Source organism: Chelonoidis abingdonii, chromosome 5, assembly GCF_003597395.2.
Source record: "Chelonoidis abingdonii isolate Lonesome George chromosome 5, CheloAbing_2.0, whole genome shotgun sequence".
Taxonomy (NCBI): Eukaryota; Metazoa; Chordata; order Testudines; family Testudinidae; genus Chelonoidis; species Chelonoidis abingdonii.
In genome coordinates this window covers 16,459,755-16,483,670 of record NC_133773.1, presented here as the reverse complement: position 1 = coordinate 16,483,670, position 23,916 = coordinate 16,459,755, and the positions used below count along the sequence as shown (strand labels likewise).

General features: G+C 39.9%; 1 protein-coding gene across 4 annotated transcripts in view; it reads left to right on the top strand.

Moving 5' to 3' along the window:
• ANTXR2 (ANTXR cell adhesion molecule 2) overlaps nt 1-23,517 on the top strand; it is a 170,701-nt gene extending 147,184 nt beyond the window's left edge. For 2 of the 4 annotated variants that reach the window (XM_032796839.2, XM_032796840.2), the window contains one exon: nt 20,417-23,517. In XM_032796839.2, the coding sequence (XP_032652730.1) occupies nt 20,417-20,455 (39 nt within the window). In that variant the 3' untranslated portion in view covers nt 20,456-23,517. The remainder of the gene's footprint in view (nt 1-20,416) is intronic. The other 2 variants (XM_075066095.1, XM_075066094.1) reach the window with 1 other exon arrangement.
• The last annotated feature ends 399 nt before the right edge of the window (nt 23,518-23,916 follow it).

Sequence of the window (23,916 nt, the reverse complement as noted above, 5' to 3'; positions counted from 1 at the left end):
ATTTTAAAAGGCTTATTTACTTTACATACAACAATAGTTTAGTTATATATTATAGACTTATAGAAAGAGACCTTCTAAAAACGTTAAAATGTATTACTGGCACATGAAACCTTAAATTAGAGTGAATAAATGAAGACTCGGCATAGCACTTCTGAAAGGTTGCTGACTCCTGGTCCAGATAATACTTATCCTGCCTTGAGTGCAAGGGACTGGACTAGATGACCTCTCAAGTTCCCTTCCAGTTCTATGATTCTATGAATATAGCCCTGTGACAATCAATGGGATTAGTTCTCTGAGTAAGAGTTTGTAGGATCTGGCTCCTAGACATGTAAGCCAAACAAAGGTATAAAGATTCAGGAACGGTAGGGTGTGGAGACAGAAATGAGGAGGAAGAGACTGTGGTAAGTATTCCTGGAAGAAGTAGGATGAAGGATGAGAGAAGAAGAGCATGTTTCCGTAGGAGAGGTAAACTGTTCCAGGGTTACGGATCAGTATCACGTAAAGTATGAAAGCAAGAGTGGAAGATAGATAATGAAGAGAGCAGTAGTAATAGCAATTGTATCTAGCTTTTATATAGCATTTTTCATTAGTGGATCTCCAGGCACTTTACAAAGGAGGTAAGTAACATTATCCACATTTTTAGATGGGGAGATTGAGGCACAAAGAGGTAAAAGTTTGGGAGATGCACAAGAAGCAGGGGGTAAAAGAGTAGACATGTTAGTTATGCTCTAGAGATGTCTGCTCCAGGAACATTATCACCATGAGATCAACTTGCCATTTTCCACTTCTACAAAAGAACAGAGGGGGCTGGATCCAAGGCCCACTGAAGTCCATGAAAAGATTCCCCATTGAGTTCACTGGGCTTTGGACTGGGCTCATATTCCACTTCTTTAGGGCACAGAATTATATGAGCGTGAGAACAAGTTAGTTTGCCTCAAAACGTACTGTGATTGTTTTTTAAGTTAGCTTCGGAAGCTAATGTAAAAAGGTTGCTTTGCATGAAAGAGCTGTTGGCACTATTTCTTTCTTCCTTTTTGGCAAAAAATGGAAGTATGTAATATAATGGAGGGGTGAGCAATCCACTTTGTGAAGATGTTTTTTACAGCTTCCGTTGTGGCTTTTCGGAGCTCACGTTATCCAATACCATATTCTCGCACTTTCCAACGTTTAGCCTTTGCAGATATGATTGTAATACACTCCACAAAGAGCTGCAAAAAGAAAATAATCAAGTTATAGGAATAAGGGTGAAGCAGGACCTTTTTTTTCATCTGCAGATTGGTTCCACCAGGGAGCCATCCCTACACTGAATGGGACCTCCAGTTGTTGGCATTCTGCTGCCCTTCCCAGCACAGGGGCTGTGAGTAGATCTGACTCCAAAGGTCCTTAAATGGACTTTGGGAAATGAGACTCTGTTTCTCCTGCTGATAGCTCCTCCTGAGCCTACTTAGTCTGAGCCCTCACAAAGAGTAATAGGATCTGAGAGAGCATTTCTTCCTGCCAAGGAAACTCTCCCAGAAGATTTTAGAGGAGGTCGGGAAGGAAGATTTCATCTGTGAGAAAACATTTAGCATTCTCAGATATTTTCAACTAGAAATCCCCAGAAGATGTAAAAATTACACCAGAAGAATGCAAGGAAGAGTTCAGGAGATGTCACAGGGGAAATTAATTCCTCTGCAGAATCCTACTCTTCCACTGCCCCAGTGAAGGATGGGGAACTTCCCAAATCACAGCCCCAAATGTCAGATTGTGAACCATGGAGGAGAGAATTTGGCGCAGGCTATTTGACCCTGTGCCCTTGGTGACTAGACACTTTCCCTCTGGCAATGAGAAGGAACTTGGTCTCACCCGCCGAGGGCATAATTAAATCTGAATGGGAAGAACCCTCCATTAGTAGTCATTTGAAGTGGTGATAAAGTCCTGTATATTTCAGAAGGATCAAACTGTGTCCGAGTATTGAGCATTCTTGTGGAGGAAAAGTGTTCCCAAGTAACAGAGCCTTTCTGCCAAGGGATCAGGTGCATGGGAAAATGGAGAAACTGGTGAGACAGAAACATGGCTGCCTCATCCTTCCCCTTTGCATCAGCAATACGTGCCTGGTATAAGGAAATCAGCAAACTCCTGCCCTCTAGAGATAGGAGACCTCCAGCTCTGATGAATAAAATATTCACCACATCCTTCTTTTGAAGCAGATGCTACAAATGGGATAGAGTTTGATTCTCCCCTAGGAACCAGACAACCAACTCAGCAGCTTGTTGGTGTGTCGTCCTCTAGACCCAGAAGGCCGATTCACAGGAGAAGCAGCTTGTCACAACCATTTCCTTCTAATGCAGCAGATTATTTGGAGAACTGCTGAAGAAAGCAGTTGCAGAAAACTTGGCAGAGGATAAGAAATTCCTCCCCTCTCCATCACCAAAATCCTTTACACGCAATTCAACAACAGCAGGCTGAGCTGCGCCTGTCGTGCTGACCAGTACCATCTTGTTGTTTCCTTGTGCTCCCCTTATATACGTCTGCCTCTCTTCTTATACTTAGATTGAAAGCTCCTCAGGAACACTTTCTTTGTCATATGTCTAGCAGGGTGGCACACTGGCTTCTAGGTCAAAGAAAGACAAATAGTAATAGTAGTAAACAAGCTGGCGTTCCTTTCATTCAGTAGATTAAGCAACCCTTGCTCATATTGGTGAGCATTTACATGCACAAGAAGTCCCACTGATTGCAATGGGACTGGTCATGACTCATGGGTGATGGCACTACTTGTTTGAGCTCACCAATCTCAGCAAGGGTTGTTTGTGTCTTACTCATACTAACTTTGTAAATGCAATTTGAGGCTGGAAACAGTTTAGCAGATTTTTCTGCACTCTGTGTTTGTGTGTCTGTGTGTGTATGACCTTTGGGGTGCGGGGGGAAAAATAATATATTCATGAATTGTGGCCTCTTAATTATCAGAAATCTTGGCAAAGGCTGTAAGTTTGGTGCTGTGTGATATATCAAACTATAAAGCCTTTTCTGTCCTGGTGTTCACAAGGTTAAACCACTGATAAATGTGTACATGAGGGTTTTATACAGGGCAGCAACAGTGTTGAAATGTCCATATGTCCAGTTACAAAATATGCATTATTAGTGTGGTGGAAATGCTGTTAATAGCATTTTCCAAAAACTGCCCGTGTTCCCCGCTGCCTTGCACCAGATTTGATCCTTTACATCTGTGCAAAGTGGGCATAAAATACAACCGGATCAGAATGCTGGGATTTTATCCCCACCCACTCACTTTGTACAGCATATAAGCACATGCTTAATTTTAGACACATCTGTATGTCACACTGAATTCAGTGGAACTTAAGCACATTTTCAAGATCTGTGCTGAACTGCTGAATCAGGGCCTAAATGACTTTACAAGGTAGAAGGCAGTGGAGATTCAAATCCAACAGTCCTATTCTCCCCAACAGCTGTTAAGTAACATAATAACGTAGGAACGGCCATACTGGGTCACACCAATGGTTCATCTCACCCAATATCCTGTCTTCCAACACTGGCCAGTACCAAATGCTTCAAAATTTGGCATCATATTAGCTATCCGCAAGTCATCTGATACAGAGGCTGGTTTAGGCGATAGGTTACATACCACAGTTGGTAGTTCTGCAATTTCATATTTGAGTTGCTCCAGAACTCTTGGATGAATACCATCTGTTCCTTGTGACTTATTACTGTTTAATTTATCAATTGTTCCAAAACCTCCTTTACTGACACCTCAATCTGGGACAGTTCCTCAGCTTTGTCACCTAAAAAGAATAGCTCAGGTATGGGACTCTTTTTCACATCCTTGGCAGAGAATACCAGTGCAAAGACTTCATTTAGCTTCTTCGTGACTTCCTTGTCTTCCTTCATAGCTCCTTTGGCACTTTGATCGTCCAATGGTCCCACTGAATTTTTGGCAGGCTTTCGGCTTTGGCAGGCAAAAAAAAATAATTATTCCTGTTAGTTTTTGTGTCTTCTGCTAGTTGCTCTTCAAATTATTTTTTGGCCTACCTAATGATACTTTTATACTTGCCAGAGTTTATGTTCCTTTCTGTTTTCCTCAGTAACCTCTTTTCCACAGTTGCCATTAAACTTATTTTGATCTTATCTTATCTTGCTTGGTGACATTTCAGCCAATAATTAATTTTTAAAGAAAGGGATAGTTAAAAAAGAAATGTTATCAACAGTTTCTTTAGTACATATTCAGCTTCAGAAAATAGTACTCATGCCAACTTTCTATAGCAGCAATAATACCGAGAACTCATTTCTGCATTAGTCTGAAAATACTGCGGAATACTGCAAAACACTGTTCCTCAGGTACTAAATATCCACCAGAGTATAATGGTTCATGGACCCTGAATGTCATTCAGGGCCTGATCAGGTCTTCAAATTAGTTCTTTCTTTCTTGTAAATTGCATGAGTGCCTAATTAGAGTATATCTGTAGTCAGAAATAACAGCTGGCAGGTATAGAACTGAATGAATGTATGGTGGATTGTCTTGTGTGTAATAATAAATCATATACAGAGATTGGAAACTGAATACTACAATGTATGTTAAACAGTTGAGCTTCAGCTATAACAGATATTTGCAGCAATACGCATCTGCAAGAGTGGTAATGTTAACACTAAAACCTTGGTAGTGCAGTATATTGTTTTTTTATCAACAAAACTACAAAACAGGATTATATGATGTTCCCACTTTGTCAGCCCTTGACACTGGGGATTATTTGAACCTCTTTATTAGCTAGAGAATGCATAAGATAGTGAGAGATACAGAAAGGAACACCAATTTAAAACTTTAAACACTGTTTACAGCTATACAGAACATGGATGTTCAGTAACCCCCTCTCCAAAGTAAATATATAAATCAGCTATCGATGTTTTTAAAAAACTATAAACTGAACTCCAGTTGTATGCTCCAGCTTGTCACCAGAGATTTACGAGGTGAGTGTAATATTGTAACAGTTACAGCGGTGAAATACATCCAGTGCAGGAAGCTAGCACAGAGCACAAGAATGTTAATGCCAGTAGAATGTTAATGCCCTGTAGATCAGGCTCTGACTGGTGTTGCTTTTGTTGGCTACAGTGAGAGAGGAAGTCAGTGATGTCAGTTTCTAAATGCTGCAACACATTTGGGGTCTGGTACTTAACCTGAAACAGATACATCAGCACTCACTCTTGTCCTGTTATCAGTCAGGAGCTTGATCTGCACCACGGAGTTAGGTCAATATAAGGCAGCTTATGTCAACCTAACTATGTCAGTGTCTATACAACAGCCTTGCTCCCACCGATGTAAGTGCTCTACTACACCGACATAATAACTCCACTAGCCTCCCAGTTTGGGCTGCTCCACCCCTCCCCCGGGAGCCCTACTGCCCACCAGGTCCCATGTCCCTGCTCCCCACTGAAAGCTCAACAGCTGACTGGACTCCCAGTGTGGATCTCCCTGCCAGAGGCAAAAAGCTCCCCAGCCATTGTATTCCAAGTCTTTCCCCCAAGGAAAGACCTAAACAACCCAGACTCTCTTGAAAAGAGCTAGATTTTGGAAGTGGCTAACATGGATTTGACCTTCCCAATTGTGATACCCGACAGAAAGTGAAACTGAGGCCAAGTGCTGTTTGATTGATTTGGATGATGTTCAAAAAAATTAAAATGTAGGGGATCCAGGTTCTCAGCTGCTGAAAATCAGCATTGCACCAGTGATCCCAGGGAAGAGCTATAGAGAGAGACTGCTTTTTCAGGGTTTGGAACTCAGGCTTAACAGAAAGGCCAGTAGACGAAGAACTACAATAACAGTGTGAGAATAGGGTTTATATAAGAGACAAATCTAAAAAGCTGATTTAAAAAGAGTAATATTCCAAAATATTTTCTTTTATTTTTACTGACATTTCTCATGGTTAGATGATCTTTGAGGAATTGGCTTGGAGAGCTCACACAGGTAATGGGTGTCAGCAGCTGTGCTTTAATCCACAGATCCTAACATAGTGACCCCAGGTATGATCGTCCCAGGTTCCAAATACCTCCTACAAAATGCCCAGCGTCCTCAGCTCCCACTGAACTGGGCAAGAAGGTTGAATTTGGACTTGGGAGTTTATGGGTCCTATCTTGCTTCCACTGAAATCAGTTGGGGTTTGGACATTGACATCAGCAGGAGGGTCAAGACCTAAATGAGCCAGGCTGGTAGAAAACAGCTGACATATTGTATGGCATAGTAATAATTTAAAAAAAAAATCTATTGTGGAAAACAACAGTAACAAAGAATTCAATAAGTGAAGCTGCTTGAAGAATGAAATTGTTCACATAAGGTATAAACTGCATGCTGAACCATTCAGTAATGAACAGGGAACATTTTCAGAGGCTGACTGATAGTAGCTCAATGTATTAAAGCAGCAAAATCAGATGCACAAAGGACAATGTACAGTTGTGTGACAGAGTGCTTGAGAATATACAGTTCAGCACTGGAAGAGGGATGGATAACATAATCCATTCCATCTCCAGCTTCCATGATTCTCCAGATTTATGCCCTCGTCCCCACCCCTCCTTTTGAATTACTGGAGAATATTGCAAGTGAAGCGAAACATAGAGAAGAAAAAATATTCAGAGATGGTGGGTAGGGAGTATTTCTTAAGACAATATGACTAGGCAGGAGAGTCCAGCTATGTAAATAGTAAGAGAATGATTTAAAACCCTATTCAGAGTTGAGTGTAATTGCTGCATTCAGCTTTCTGCGGTGCTAAAAAGGAGTGTGGGGCTGTCAGCACAACTGCACTTGTAGGATGGTAACGTTATAAAGGGATAACAGACAAAAAAAATTATTGGAACCCTTGTAACAACATTAAACAGCCAGCTGTGGGTGCAGGGTTTTGTATAAAGAGATTCTTGCTTGTTTTTACTATTGCAACCACATTGTAGATATCTTTTGAAACATTTATGAAACACCCAATAAAGAAAAGCAGCACAGAAAACATAAGATATTTGGCATTCACAAGTTAAATAATAATTGATTTCAGGATAGTGTTCCTTTCTTTCATTTCCATTCAGTAAAGTCCTTCAGAGGGGAAGATGTTAAATGAAAAAGTCTCTTGCAGGTACTAAAAGCATTTCTTGGAGGGGGGAAAAAAAGTCCATCTACTCTTGGATTTCAGCTGATTAGTTTTTATTGTGAGGTTTATTGTAAGTATGACAAAGGCAAGCACAAGGGGAAATGAGAAAAGATAGGAAAGGGGAAACATCTGTCTCCTTGGTGCTTGCTTGATTTGTGTGCAGCCGGCAAGATACAGGGCACCGCCCGATGGATTACAGTCAGGTGTGCTTTAACCTCAGGACCCTGCTGGTTTCCTGGTCTGGAAGGCCATCTGGCTGGCATGCTGAGACCATTCCCACTAACCCTCCACTCTGGGGAGAGCTGAGTACTCTGCCTTAGCTGTCATGCTGGTTATAGCAATGGTCTCAAATCACGGAGTTCATTCACTTCCAAAGATAGTCAGGCTTGAAATTGATTAGACAGAAGCTAACAAATAAGAATAAGAAAGGAAGGAAAAAATAGGGAAAGGAAAACACACGAGGGAGGGGGATATAGCAGGAATCCTCAATCTCACATCTCTGGTGGCAATGAGCTGACGTCCACATTGGTCTGTTTGTGGCTTGGATAAATCAAGGGATTCCCCCAGAGTCCAGAGGGTGAGGTACTGTCACTTGAATGAGATTATGAGATTCCCCAAATCTGAGGATTTCAGAGTCCCCCAAAGACACTGACCATGTGTCTCTGTCAAAGACATCCAGACAAGGAGTTTTGTCAACCATACCATCATCTCAGTTTGACCAATCAAAAACATTTTCAGGTGTCTCAAAGTTAAACATTTCTTTCTGTTTCAAGAAATTCTTAGTGTCCTTCCCTCCCTCCCACCGCGTATTTAGTATGATACATATGTACATAAATCAAGAGTGCCTAGAGTTAATGTACAGCGTTTTGGGAAGATAGGGCCTAATGCACCAATGATGTATGTGGGCACAACTCAACTGCAGGCAATGGAGTTGCATCCTGTTCCTCCACTGTGAATTTGGCCAAAGAAGTCTTATATAAATGCTCAATATGATTGTTATGAGTCTTTGGGATCAAAGAACATTTGTCCACTACACACACACACATACGCACAAAAGCGATTTATCCTTTATCGTTAGAGTCAACAGATTAGTTGAGTTCCAGGCTTCCAACACAGTGCACTCCACAAGACATTCCTCCCTAGTATATTGATTGCATTGTTCCAGTGTAGCAGCTGTTCTGTAGGACACACAGGAAGAGGAACATGGCCATTTCAACAATAGACATTCTTTGGCCTTTTTTGCATTGGTACCTTGTGCTCTATTGCAGGGCCGCCCGGGGGGGGAGGCAAGTGGGGCAATTTGCCCCAGGCCCCGCAGGGGCCCCCATTAGAGTTTTTCGGGGCCCCTGGAGCGGGGCCCTTCACTCGCTCCGGGCCCCCGGAACCTCTTCTGCTCCAGGTCTTTGGCGGCAGGGGGGTCCTTCTGCTCCAGGACCCACTGCCAAAGTACCGGGTCTTCGGCGGCAATTCGGCAGTGGGAAGACCCCAAGCCCCCTGAATCCTCTGAGCAGCCCTGCCCTATTTTGCACTTTGACACATTCATCCGTTCTCTTTGAAAGCAATGTGTGCCAAGGACATTCACTTCCACATTGCCCAGTCAGCTAAGAAAAAACATTATTTTAAGATATTCAAATATAGCGAATGATCTCAAAGTGACATAAAATGATCATTACTGCTGTCTGCATGAAACTGTTCCTGGATCTCTCTCTCTCTCCCCACCTCCTTTTTTAAAAAATGTTCAGCATATTCTGTTCCTGTACTTCTGACAGGAATTACAATTCACCCACAAAACAGTTCTCATTCTTTTTTTAAAATGTTGAATCCAGTGCATCCAAGTGACTCCCAACTCCTGTTGGAAAATCATGGAGTGCTTGCATAACTCACTTTTTAATTACTGTAGCCCTAAGACACTCATTTAGTTCAGTTTTATACTGACTACATGTTGGTATTGTTAAAGTTTATGACCGAATGATTTACAAGGCATAATACATCTGAATTCAAATTGGTTGTATTGATTGTTTAATTGAGTACGGGGACATGAGTGAAACATTAAGCCACCACATGGGCTGGCAGCAGTAACATGGCTGTGATGATAATTCATCTATGTTATTAGGTTCGTCCTGCAAGCAGGCTTTACTACTGGATGCCAAAAATAACTTACATTTGATACACTTTAACCAAAGTTCAAATTGGTCAGAACAATAATTTAATATTCTGATGTCTTATTTTAATAATCTAATAAATATCACCACCCTGTTACATGAGGGAGCATGTCTGCTGATTTAGAGCAGGAGACAGGGAGCTGCAACCAACACTGCTGGGTTCTTTTCACGTAACCAACTCGCACTCACTGTGTGACATTGGGTAAATAATTTAAGACCTGATTTTCAGAGCTGGTGAGCACCTGCAACTCCCCATTTGACTCCATTTGGAGTTACAGGAGCTCAACATCTCTGAAAATCAGATTCTTACCTTCTGTATGCTTCAGTTTGCCCATCTATAGGACATTGTACTTTTTATGATTTATTAATATTTAATATTGGCAGCACAGGGCTGTTTTGATAATTAATATTTATAGGGTGTTTTGAGTCCTCTGATGAAAGGAGTCGTGCAAATAGTCAATCTAGTCTCCGGTGCCCCACCTAAATATCTAGCTGAGAGCTGAGATCTGCACATGAGAACATGGGAGGAACCTTCCTCCAAAGACACCTTTGTCTTTAATCTACTGACCCTGGCCCATTTTGGGCACTGAGGGGCAACCCATCAGCTAGAAAAATTTCATTGCTACCACATGTTAGACATGTATCTGGTAGTCACCACTAGGGTGGATGAAGGTGCTGGAAGTGGTATAGTTTTTCTGTATCGTGTAATGTTTAAACATTATCAGGCACCCAATCCAAAAAAATCCTAAAATCACAAAAAGGGCCATAACTCATAGAAACATAGTTTAATGTTAACCAAAATTGGTAGAAAACTTCTAAATACAATTGATAATCATAGAATCATAGAATATCAGGGTTGGAAGGGACCTCAGGAGGTCATCTAGTCCAACCCCCTGCTCAAAGCAGGACCAATCCCCAACTAAATCATCCCAGCCAGGGCTTTGTCAAGCCTGTCCTTAGAAACCTCTAAGGAAGGAGATTCCACCACCTCCCTAGGTAACCCATTCCAGTGCTTCACCACCCTCCTAGTGAAATAGTTTTTCCTAATATCCAACCTAAACCTCCCCCACTGCAACTAGAGACCACTGCTTCTTGTTCTGTCATCTGGTACCACTGAGAACAGTCTAAATCCATAATGCAACTGTGTATTCAAAATAGTATTGTTCTGGAAAGTTTGGGAAATATTTAGCCCCCATTTTTTTATATATATACATATAAATTTTTAAGATTTGTAAGCAGTATATATATATACCAAAGGGTGTTGCATTAGACATTCAGCAGCTCATAGTTACAGGCAGAGGTTACATAAGAACACACGGTTATACTTATGTCTTTGGCCAACCAGAGTGTATATCATATCCCACCTTAATTATCTCTTTGGTGAGCTGAACATTCCCAGTCTTTTTAATCTTTCCTCATATGGAAGCTGTTCCATATCCCTAGTCATTTTTGTTACCTTTCTCAGTATCTTTTCCATCTCTAATGTATCTTTCTGAGATGGAACAACCAGAGTCCCGTGCAGTATTTGAGGTGTGGGGGTAGTCCAAGGATAAATGTTCATCAGCTGATCAAGCAGTCCCCAAAAGTTTTGTACTTGGCAGTATCAGTACTCACCATCTGCAGAAGCACCATGAGGTCAATAATAGCTAATGTTGGCTCCTCAGATGCTGATAGCTCAACTATTGACAGATTTTCCTCCAGCCAAGACAGCGTGTTGCTCTTTTGGGTCTTCCTTAGAGAGCCATCCAAGTCGAAGTGGGAAAGTGGGACAGGTGCCAGTTTATACTTCATCAAACCCTGGATATCAGCATCTCTGGACTAGCCAATAATTGTCTGCCTGCTGAATATGTGATGATCAATAGTTATTGCTTGTGCTGTGTGCATCTTTTGTTTGATTGTTCTGTTGAGATTTCCAAATGATTTGAGATTATGCCCTTTTATGGGATCAAAGGGGTCTACCTCACTCCTTTGCAGTCTACTGCTTACAAACTGCTTTGCTTGTTGTGTGCCATTCTCTCTCATAATGCACAAACTTCCTGCAGTTTCAGATGGGTCCACAGTAGACGTTTCAAGGTTCACAAGTGATTGTTTGTTGTCTGAGCTTGTTCCGGGTTCAGTGCTAAAAGTGTTCATCATACTTTACATCTCAACTTTTATAATATCTTGGACAGCACTTTCATCTGCTGCCATATACTTTGTGGTAGCTTCTTTGTGGAGATCTGTTGCTGAATGCTGCATTCCACACACTTGTTTTGTTAGCTGTGACAGCTGCCTTGAAATGTGCAGTCAGATACTTGGTCAGAGCTTTATCTTTTATGCAAAGATGATGGTGCTTCCCATAGTCCTTGTTGAGAGACTGCTTGATAGTCATGTCATACCATACACCATGGAAAGGTCTGGCAGTCCAGGACACTGCTCCCTATCAATGAGAGCATGATACATATCTGGATTCTGCTCCTCTAGAAGTCTGTCTTTTGTTATGTTTATACAACCCCATCTATCATAATTCATATGGCCACACTGGAAGTCAAGTGGAATCATCTCTGCAAAATATCTCAAGCTCCATGGACTTGTAATTGTCTCCCTTTACTGCTACGTAATCCATCAGTAGTTGGGTGGGAGAAATCCATTATGTAATTTTTCCAGAACAGAAATCTATCTGCACAATTCTTTTCTTAGGTAACACAAGTGTCCGTGGGCTGGTGGAATGATTGGGTGCTGTCATGAAGTCTGCCTGAGCATTCTGTGCTTCCACTCTGTTTTCTCTGTGTGCACATCTTCAAATACTTCAGTGCATGTTCAGGCTTTCTGCAAGCTGCATTTTTACTCATCTTTTGGGAGTACATCATTGTTTATGGAATGGCCTAGTGCCATCTGTTTCAAGTGTGTCCTTGCCTCATTCCTAAGCTTGTGGGTTCTAATGCCATGCTTATATGCTTTCCTTTTTAGAGCATGGCTGATGAATGAATTGCCATAGATTTTTGCCTCCTACAAGGATGTCTTCAAACCCATTTTCCTGCATCACTCTACCTATATATCCATGACATTCATTACACAATGCATGCCTCCCATCTCAGGGTGGTCATTGTCAAATCTGTGTTGAATCAACTGGGCTTTGCAGTAAATTATTTCATCATGCACGACATAGGTCCAGTATTGGCCCAGAGAGTGGAATGTATCCTGAAAACATTTCATGATGGTGTACATCAGCGGTCAGCAACCTTTCAGAAGTGGTGTGCCAAGTCTTCATTTATTCACTGTAATTTAAGGGTTCGCATGCCAGTAATAGATTTTAACGTTTTTAGAAGGTCTCTTTCTAGAAGTCTATAATATATAACTAAACTATTGTTATATGTAAAGTAAATAAGCTTCATTTAAAATTAAATTAAAATGCAGAGCACTCCTGGACTGGTGGCCAGGACCTGAGCAGTGGGAATGCCACTGAAAATCAGCTCACGTGATGCCTTCGGCATGCGTGCCATAGGTTGCCTTCCCCCAGTGTACAATATATTAAACATCAGTTGCCGGTGCAGGGATCATTGGACAGTAGCCAATATTCATAAAATATAAACTAGACGGAAAAACATTTCTCAAGTCAGTCCATTCTACAAATGACAAATATTTTGATGCATTACAGGGTACAAACACACTCAAACAATCATGTTACTAAAGAACGTTTGCTTTAACCGAAGGCCAAAAAGTACGGGAAAATGCATAAAATATATCACTTGTGGCTAAATATTTCCCACACATCCCAAAACAGTACTATTCTGAGTACATAGTGGTATTAGCAATTGTATTTAGAAGCTTTCTGCCATTTTTGCTCAAAATTAGAGTATGTTTCTTCGAGTTACGTTTCTTTTTATGATTTTTTTTCAGATTGGATACCTGATAACGTTTAAATATTACATGATATATGTACCTATTATATCGTGGCAATGACATTTTTCTAGCTGATGGGTTACCCGGACTCATTAATAAGACCCCTTTTTAAATCTGGCTACTACATCCTGGTCTGCCTGGCCCTAGAACCTCAGAAGGGTGAAGGACAACTAAAACCGAAGTATATGAGGCCATAATAAGTAATAGGTCAGATCCCTTCATCCACCACAAAGCTCATTGCTCAGCTACTACAGAACCGGGCACCTTGCCATGATCCCCAAATCCCACCAACCCTAGTACAGTGAAACAGAACTAGTCCCACTCCCAAGGGAACCTCCATGCTGGTGAATGCGAGGCAGGATTTGTAAACTATACACCCAGTACTGCAAACCTGCAAGTTAAAGTGCTTGCTTAAGTATGGGTTTGAAGGATTCCATCATCCTTAAAAAAATGCACACGGTAGTACCTGTATTCAAAACCTAGCTTTTAATTGAGTGTGTTTATATAAGTGATCCATTTACTGTTAGGTCATTTCCTTTTAACTCCTTGCTTCCCTTGCAACTATAATAATTATCTAAATGATTGAGCCTCTTTTTTGTATGTTTTCCTTTTGTGATTTAAAATTATAACGTCAAAATGGCTTATATTTTCCTGTAAAATAAAAAATACATTTCAGCCATTTCAGTAGTAATTTCAACTTGCCTAAATAGGAAAAAAGTAATAGAAGATTATTGTGGTACCTGTTAACATAACGAAGTGTTAGCCATGGACCTGGATATCCTGGTAGCAGAATAAAGGGGGAGAAGTTGTTTGGTAGCCAGGTGGAAAAAAGAAAGAAGGGAAAACTGTTTTCAGAAAACTAGCCTTTCAAGTGTGGCCCTGATTGCAGGCACACCGATCAGGTGACCCTCAGTGGCCTAATCCCTCAACTGATAGTTCTGCATTCTTATCAGGGGACAATGTCATTGTCCGTCTTCCTTGTCTGATGAGGAGGGCTGACGTGTAAAGAAGAGGAATAAAATATAGCCCCAGTCCCTGCTATTCACTGTGCATGGAGCACCACTGATGTCTGAAGGGCTTTGTGTGGGTGCAGCAAACTGCAGGATTGCAGCTCAGGATTAGTATCAATTTGTTAAACATCTTTGGAAGCTAAGACTATTCCACTGATGTTTTGGCCATTTCTGTGGCAATTTTAACATATCTAAATAGCGGGGAAAGTCACAATAATCTGCATGTTGCAATTACTTTTAAGAATTTGCTTCTTTCTCCTCCTTATCTGTATTATATTTAAGGCAGCATTCAGTGGAAACAATTATGTAAATGTATTAAACTCGCAAACAAGATCAAGAAAAAGCTTTACTAGCATTCCTATTTTATCAACAAATAGCAGTAATCTATAATGTATGTACAGTAAAACACTGCATGTTAAACTTTTTAATTACAACAGGCCACTTACATTGGCTTCGTACGGTATCTTTTAATGTGCCCTTATTGTGTGGGCATTATAAAGATGCACTCCTTGTCACATTCTATTACCTACACATGAAACTTGTTCTGTACAGTGTTGGCATGGAGTACTTGCAGTTACATTAAGGGCAGTACAACATTCCTGACCTTCAAAGTAATTAGCACTTTCACTGTCTTTTCCAACATCCTGATTTCAGTTGTCTTGTGTGAGTATCAGACTCTTCACAAAAGATTGCTTATTATATATGTTTTTTCCATTTAAGAACTCTCATCCGCCACTTTTTTGACAAGAAAAGAAGAATAAACGTGCAGGCAAATAAATAATGGAAGTTACAACTCCAGGTGCAAGTATCTGACAATACATAAAATACACCAGCTAGCATGGTGGCATGGTGATAGTCTAAGCTATTGCTAGATGTGGGTTCATAGATAAAGACTGAGAATCAGCTCGTGCCTTAACTCCAGGGATAGCTTGGCTGTGTAGGCAGAGACCAAACTTTTCAAAAGTTAGGCACTAAAATCCATAACTTTCAATATCCGCATGAGAAAATATTGGCCAGAGTTCTCAGCCCCATAAGAAGGGGAGTACTTGAGCACTTTTGGCTAACTCAGGAGCTGGGTTGGTTGACTCTAAAGGGAGTTGCATTCAGTACTCTGTAACCTCCAAGATGATTCAAGGTGTAGACTTGAGCCTGAGGAGCTAAGGGGGATCTCAGTACTCTTACGAAGAGCTTGGAAGCCCTTTCCTGCACCTAGACCACATGTCCTTTCCTGCGGTCTCCAAAGTTCCTGTGGGCAAGAAAAAATGGTTAGGCTGTTGTTACTCACACACAGGGATTTGAAGTCTGATCTCATTCTAGTTGTTACATACTGCTTCCTTCTGGGCTGTGTGACAGAGGAGAATATGAGATTCTGTGTCTTTTTAGGACACTTTCTCTCTCTACAGCCATTCTTTCACTGTAAGTCTGTGACACTGTAAACAAAGGCCAGGTCTAAACTACAAGATTAAATCGATTTTAGATACACAATTTCAGCTACGAGAATAGCGTAGCTGAAATCGAATATCTAAAATCGATTTACTCACCCGTCTTCACCGCGCAGATCGATCCGCACGGCTCGCTGTGTCGAATCCGGAAGTCCGGTCGTCTAGCTGGAGTTCCGGAATCGATCTAAGCACGCTCTGGGATCGAGATATCGCGTCCAGACCAGACGCGATATTTCGATCCCCAAGCAATCGATTTTAACGGGCCGATCCGGCGCGTAGTCTAGATGTGGCCAAATAGTTACTTAAGCCCATCTTATTTCCTTTGTTAAATTTTCTTAAAAAATACTTGAAAATAACTTTGGGGGAAATGTTCTGGTTGAACCATATGGATCCAAAATTCCCTGTTTTCTCATCCCAGAAGTATGAGATAAATTAAAAAGTAATAATTTTTTTTTATAAATCTTAGCAATGGGCTTTTCAAACAATATTTTAGCCATTTTTGAAAGGCAGTTGGCAAGAAGTTTGCATAAATTGTGTTGTTAAAAACCAAACAAATGCTTAATTTTTTTTTCTTAATTTCGGTAAAATTAAAAAAGTTTTGTATGAAACCAGTGTTTTATCTTAAAAGGTCATGAAAATAAACCCAAATTAAAAGTAACGTGACCGTAATTATAATGATAAAATAAAATGTTTGTGGTGTTCTTTGAGAAAAAAGTTAATCATAGCCATTGTTATGGCAGTATCCTTTGTACTGCGTTAGTGAAAGTTGTAATCGCTGTGTTTGGAGTTGTAACTTTATTCCGATTATAAACATGTATTTACAAGACATTTGTCCATATAAAATTATTTCACCAAATCACACCAGTTGTTATTTTGTTCTTGCTGTCTAGCTCACGGTCAGAATTTAAGATGTTCTATGTTTTTTAATTACAAAATTAGCTGTGTTTCAACACTGTTTTGCTTTCATAATAATCGGAAGTATTTTTTAAACAAATAAGAAACCAAGCACACCTCCAGTATGATATAAAAAGTGGCAGTGGGTGGCCAACAGTAGATCAGGTTGCAAAGCTGCCACAACTCCACTTACCTGGGGATGGGTGGGTTGGGGGATCAGAAGTCTCAGCAGCCACTTTTCTGGTGGGATCCCAGTGAGAACAGAGATAGAAACACAAGTTGCCCTCTGCCAAAATTACTCCTCATAGTATGTTATGATTTTGGCTGGTGCAGGAGGATGTAGTTTACCAGATTTGCTGCACATGGTCCACATTTTGAAGTCTCTTATATGGCTAGATAGTGCGTCTTTCCTTATAACTAAGGAGTTGTTTTGTATTTGGAAGTGTTAAAGCTCATGAATGCCATTTTTTTTTTTAGTGCTAAGCAAAGTGTTGCAAGGTCTCATTGACTCTGTGCAGGAAGACCAAGAGTAGCATATTTTACTGATAGTCATTTTAGTCCTTAAGTAAAATGTTGGTGCACTAAAACACATTTTAAAGACTGACCAAGAATTGTCCCTCCCTGACTACATTCAAATCTGCACGCTAAAGGAAAAGTTATCTAAGTATTTATCCAAAATTCATATACATTCTTGCACCAGTAAATATATCTAAAGAACTATAAGGCTATGACACAAAACAATCAAAAGCAAGAATTTCGAGGTGAAGGGTAAATGCCAACATGCTTCTCTTCACCTAAGGTGCACTGGGGCTCGCCTAAGAACTAATTTCTGCAAATGTTCTATTGTGTCTATTTTTCACATACCACATTCCACTTTGATGTGAACTTCCTTGCTTTTATTGTTTCTTTAGGGGTAGCTTTGTTATGGGAGTTTCCCTAGAGCTTTTGAGCCTTATGCTCAAGAAATGCAATACTCTAGCACTCATTTTGTTATAGTTAATTTTTTTTAAATTGTGGCGCAAGATGTGAAAATGTACGGTGCCTTTTATCTTCTACCTTCAATGGAATATTTTAACACTTGCACACTTTATCTTCTCTCCATCTTCTCTGCATTTATAATCAACATTGTAGCAGGTAATCCAACCTTGCATTCACTTTGTTATATTTATCACAAGAAAAAAGGACATAGACTCATTAGAAAAGCATTATGAAAAAAAGGCTCCCTTGGTTTATGCTGCACTGTATATTTATTCTTCCAGTTGATCTGGAGAACACTGCCTCCTCACATACCGTTCAAAGTCTGACATCTGTTTATGCTTGCTTGAATGGTGCCAAATAATACTACCAGTAAGTTACTGTATGACGTACCCAAGTACCCTTTTGTTAGAAGTATTTTAATCAAAAAAGTTATAAAGTAAATGAATTAAACATGGAGCTTTGGCCTGATTTTCCTGAGGACCCAGTGCCTACTGTTAAAAAAAAAAAAAAAAAAGAGAGAGAGAAAAAAAAGAAAGAAACAGTAATAGTGCCAACAAATCATTTTTTAAAAAGGATCAAAACACTGGTTTACTCAAAAACTATCTCATTTTACCTATGATTTACTTTTAAATATTTCCTTTAAATGAATTCAAGTGCAGCATTTGTTAGTAGTATTTTAGGAATTTAGATATCTCTAAAATGTGCTGAGTGATACAGACAGTTAAGAAGACAAGGTCCCTGATTTCTTCCCCTCTTCCCCCAAAAAAGCTTAAAAGCATCTATTAACTAAAACGATTTTTGAAAGGCCTAAGGGATTTGAGAGCACGAGTTAATGAAACTCAGTGAAACTTGTGCTCCTAATTACTTTGATACTTTTGAAAATCTCCCCTGAGTGTGCAAATATCCTTTTATACAAGATCATTATAAAAATAAAGTTGTGGTTAATCTGTAAGAGAGGTGGGGGGAGTTTGCTCATCACTCTAAAATGAAAATGGGTATCCAATCTGGCTGCTTTATGGCAAAGGAGACGCATTATGCCAAACGCATAAGTACTGGTGCCAGCTGGAAAGCCACACATTGCATTGACTTCTGATTAGGGCAACAAAAATGATTAGGGGGCTGGAGCACATGATTTGTGAGGAGAGGCTGAGGGAACTGGGATTATTTAGTCTGTAGAAGAGAAGAATGAGGTGGGATTTGATAGCTGCTTTCAACTATCTGAAAGGGGTTCTAAAGAGGATGTATCTAGACTGTTCTCAGTGGTGGCGGATGACAGAACAGGGAGTAATAGAGTCTCAAGTTGCCAGTGGGGGAGGTTTAGGTTTGGATATTAGGAAAAACTTTTGTCAGCTAGGAGGGTGGTGAAAGCACTGGATGGGTTACGCGTAGAGGAGTGTGGTGGAACTCCGTCCATTCTTACAGCGTTTTTAAGATCAGTTTTCCTGACTTGACAAGACCTGCCCAGCTGGAGATTGAATGTATAGGGTGGGGGAGTTGAATTCTCTGCGCTCTATTCCTGCTTTGAGCAGAGGGTTGGACTAGATGACATCCTGAGGTCTCTTCCAACCATAATCTTTATGATTCTATGATTGAGGAACCAGACCATGATTTTATATTACACAGCCATACCCAACAGTATCTGCAGGTGGGTGGGGAGGAATCTTTCACTAGTGGAGGACTTAGAGATGAACTATTCAACCAATGCTGTGACTTAAGCCATGTCTACATGTACCGTACTGCAGCTGTACCCACGCAGCTACGCCCTTGAAGCACATCTGATGAAGACGCTCTATGCCGACGGGAACAGCAAAAGCTATGCTGATGGCTGACATAGCGCTATGCACACGAGAGCTTACATCGGTGTAACTTATCTCACTCAGGGGGTGGTTTATTCACCCCCCTCCGATCTACATAAGTTATGCCGAAATAGGCTGTAATATGGGCATGGCCTAACTAGCAGACATTAATGACACTGTATCCATTTTCAGAGAATACTAGGACTATCCATAACAGAATTCTGAACTAAACTTCAGTATAACTTTCACTTTTCCATCCTGGAAAAGGAAGGTGTTGCTTCTTTGCAAGTGAGACATCTTTAAAGGGAGCTCCTTCTGGGAAAAGTACAACATAGCTGACGAGTGGCCATCAATACGCTCTCTGGCCAGGGCCTTAAGTAAAAATTATTTTCTATTTCAAGCTTGTGGAAATAACTAGTCTCTCCTAGTGCTCTCCTCCCAGCAAGATGAATGACTTTTGGACCAAATTCATCCCTGATTTAAACCTCCCTAAAGTCAGTAGAGCTACACCAAGAATGATTTGGCCCATTGTGTTTAAGTATGATATTCTCAGATCCATATAAACCAAACAGTATGGGGAACAGTTTCAGTTTGGTACAAAAGCTGTAGATGTGCAACTCTGGTTATTTTTAATAAAATTACTGGACCTGCATCAGCCACACAACATCAATGCTTTACTAGCAGTCATGTTTAATTGGAGCAAGTTTAATGGGAAATATGTTGTCTGTTATAGGGAAAATCTCCAACTTTGAACATAATCTAATTTTATTGTGTTTAAAACAGAACAACAAAGTTGAGTTTGTTTTTGTGTCTAGCAATTATTCAGAACTTGAAGATGTGTTAAATCTTCCTTAGCAGTGACCTCTGGAGGATCCAAAACATGGCACTTATCTTCTTATTGCTCTTAATAAGGAAAGTATATAATAAATCTGTACACTAAATGTGATGGAGTGCTCTGGATGATTTCCATCTTAAGTTTTAACATATTTGTTTATGCATGTTATTTCCAAAGGCATACACATTTAAGTAATTGTTTGTATGTGACACATTAGCACTGGTATTCAAGGATCCTTACTTTGTATTTATTACTTTACTCACCAATTAAAATTATTATCTCTTTGTTTTTTCCTTCAGGGCCGATGTGTTAACTTTACCCGCATTCAGACTCAGTAAAGGAGGCTAAGAGGATACGAGGACGAAAAACTTCCACATTGCCTTTCTTTAAGCAACCAATGACAACTGAGCATGTTCCCGAATTTCTTCGATCAGCTTGAGCCTCTTAGCTCAGAAGAGTTTTTCGTTCTACTCTTCCCCAAGCCAGTGTTATTGCACCAAGCTCTTGTGTTCTACTACATTACAGCCGTTCTCCATGATTTGCAACAGTGACAAAAAGAGAAGCGTTGACCTGCATGCTTAGACTTTGATAGAAAATCCAGTACGCATGTGCAGGGGGAGGAAAAAAAAACGACCAAAGATCATTTTGCTTTGTTTTGATTTTAAAAGGACTGCAAATTCCCAGGACGCAGTAGAGATGCAAAGTCTCTCAGATGCAAAGATGGCACTTATTATTTAAATAGGGACTATTAGCCATAGGCGGAGGGTAAAAATTCCCACTAGGCTAAGCAAATGCAAAAGTTCGTTGCCTTACAGCTATGTCAGATCACAAAATCCTTCTGAATCCCCCATCACATTGTGCCTTACGGGAACCTTCTGACTGGAAATCTTGTCATTCTAGCACTGAAAAGTGCACACGCATGACAAAATGTAGACAGGGTGCCTCAAGGTATTGGTAGCAAGCAAGACTTTGCCCTTTAGTTTTTGAAGACACCTTTCTTTCATTATGCACCCAGGACAGGAAGAAAATTAATAGAGCGTTATTCTACAGGAAGACAGCCTGTAACCAGAGATCTTGAGCAGAGTTTGAGGGACTGATGCATCAAGACCTTGACACTGAGGCTGGTGGTTTTTTCCCCTTTCCTGCATTCAGAGTTCAGTAGCGCATAAAACATCATCATCTATAAACATACCTAGCAGTTCTAGGCTTATGTATATTTTTTTTAGATTTAAAAAAAAAAGCAATAGCCACAAAGCTGGTATCTCAGGGGGTTCCCCCCCCCAAATCTCCAAGGGCTCTTCAGCATCACAAGCCAGCAACTCTCTTTGCATGAGAATTTCAAAGTTTAATTAATATAATTAAAAGCAACAGCAAGCAGCAGCCTGTGAAGATTTTGCTCATCTTTTTTATGCCTTTTGACATTGAATGACCTATTACTGTATGCGCATTGCTCGGTTTTCGAGGGGGCACTGTGCATTGGCTATGATTCAGCAGTGGAAAAAGACCTCCTTTCATCAATTTACAAATTAAATTTACAGGAGCACTGGGCATCACAAAACATTGACAATGTATGTATTATAATTTTTTAGAAAAACCAGCGTCGTGTCACGTCGCCAATGCCAAATTATGTTAGCGTGAGCGGAAACACTGTGGGGGAGGAAGGAGGCAGCAGCTGAAGAAAAAGGCTCAAATGATCCAGTCACTTTTGATACTGTACTTCAGATGCAAAATGGATATTCGAGTCGAAACCTGACAAAGCGCGCCTGCTTTGATGTGAACTGGTATAGACAATGACCAGTGGCTGGGTCAGTGGGATGTCTCTCTGCGAGCAGGGAGGCTTATCAAATGACACTAAAAATAAGTTCAACAACCATCACGTTTGAGGGGAAAAGGCGAACATTTCACATTTGGTGGGCATGCATGTGCACAAGATGGAAAGAGCGATGTGAAGCGTCCTGGTCTAATTATCCCCTTTGTACTCTTCTTCGAAATTGCAAGGGACACAAATAATTCTCTTGGTCGATGTCCAAATTTGCAGCACTGCCCAAAGAAGCCTTTACATATATCCACTTGCTTACATCTTTTGCTTGAGTTTATTTATGTCACTGGTAGCATCATCAGCATCAGCCATGTGTGCACAAAGATTATAAATAAAATTCTTAGATAAGTTTCTGTGATCACTTCTTTTTTTTTACTCCCTCCGCAGTTAAAGCATTATTTTGCTGGCTTTACAGTCTTCTTAGCTACCAGCTTAAAACGATAGACCCACCTTCCTGTGGCATCACATGTGTTCCCAAGAAGGCATGTCACAGGCTAACTCAAATGGCTACTGTCTATCCCACAACTATTTCAAATTTGTCAGATGCTCCCATATGTATGATATGTAGCATTAGTAATATAAATAGAACAATAAAATGCCAAAAGAGCTTTCTGTCGACTAGCATTCACAGAATTCTAGCTCTGATACCAATGCCACAGTGGACTTTTTTTTTTCTTTTGAAAGGGAGGAGTAATGACTTGCTGTGTTAATGTACAAAAGAGTGATTTGTTTTTTGCATAGACCAACCATCAAGCAAAGCTTCACTTGATTTCAAGTCATTGGTTAAATTGATACACTTTTATCCCTTAATTCAAGATGATAATCAAACTAAATAGGTTTGCCAAAACACAGGTGCAGTCCCACACTCACCTCTAGAATGTTGAGGCAGAACAGGCAGAAGTTCTTGGGCCAATCAGGCAGAAAGTTAAAATAAACCCATGTTTTCCATTTTTAATGAAATCCACATCTATTTTGAGGTACATGGAAAATAATCTTTATTTACCAACAATGGTGCACATAAAAAGCCAGTTTTTCTGGATTAAATAGTCTGTATTTCAAACTAAAACAATTAATTTAAGAAGATTTCTTTTCTAACATATCTTCTGTGTATAAAACATTTTTTCTAACATATCCATATAAATGTAAATTCCATGATAATGTCTTGTTCTCTATGGTTGTCTACCCAGAATTATTTAAAAAAAACACTGAAATTTTGAATTTTTCATAGAGCAGTTGGTGCTCAGATATCTGCACTGGTTTCCCCTTCTAAATGCTATTATATTATGATATGTTACACTTTTGACTCAATCAAAGAGCAAATCTTAAGATCTTCATTATTCTATAAGATGGAATATCTGTCACTAATACATTTTGGGGGAAGAAATTGATAGCACAAGTTTAAAAGCCATTGTTTTAAAATGACACAAAGTGAGATTTACTTGACATGATAGGCAAATGTATACACACTAACTTCAATCAAAAGAATTTGAATAAAACTAAAATAATTGATTTAATGCAATTTGTGGCTTAATACAATGAAAACCTTGTGTATCACTTTATGAAATAAACCATGTTCTGTTACCAAAGTCTTAATATTTATTTTAGATTGCACAACAGAGACACTAGTACCTTGGGAAAATAATCAAATTAAGATGAAGTTCAGAGAACTGTACAGCTAGAAGTAGATCTTTAAAAAAAAAAAAAAAAAAAGGGGGGGAAAACTTGTGTGGGAAGATGCACACTATTTCTTTAATATCATATTTCTAAAGCATGAAAGAGGAAAACATAGATGACAGCACATCTAGAGGCATTAGGAGATGTAATCCTTTACATGTGAAATTATTTTAGGTCACCCACTCCTCTGAGAGTTCTCATCAAATTATAGAAGAGGGAATGTAAATAAATATATTTTCCCCATGAAAAAGATAACTATTATCCATGAACACGTGCTCCGGTTTCCATATTATGTAAAGTAAGCAG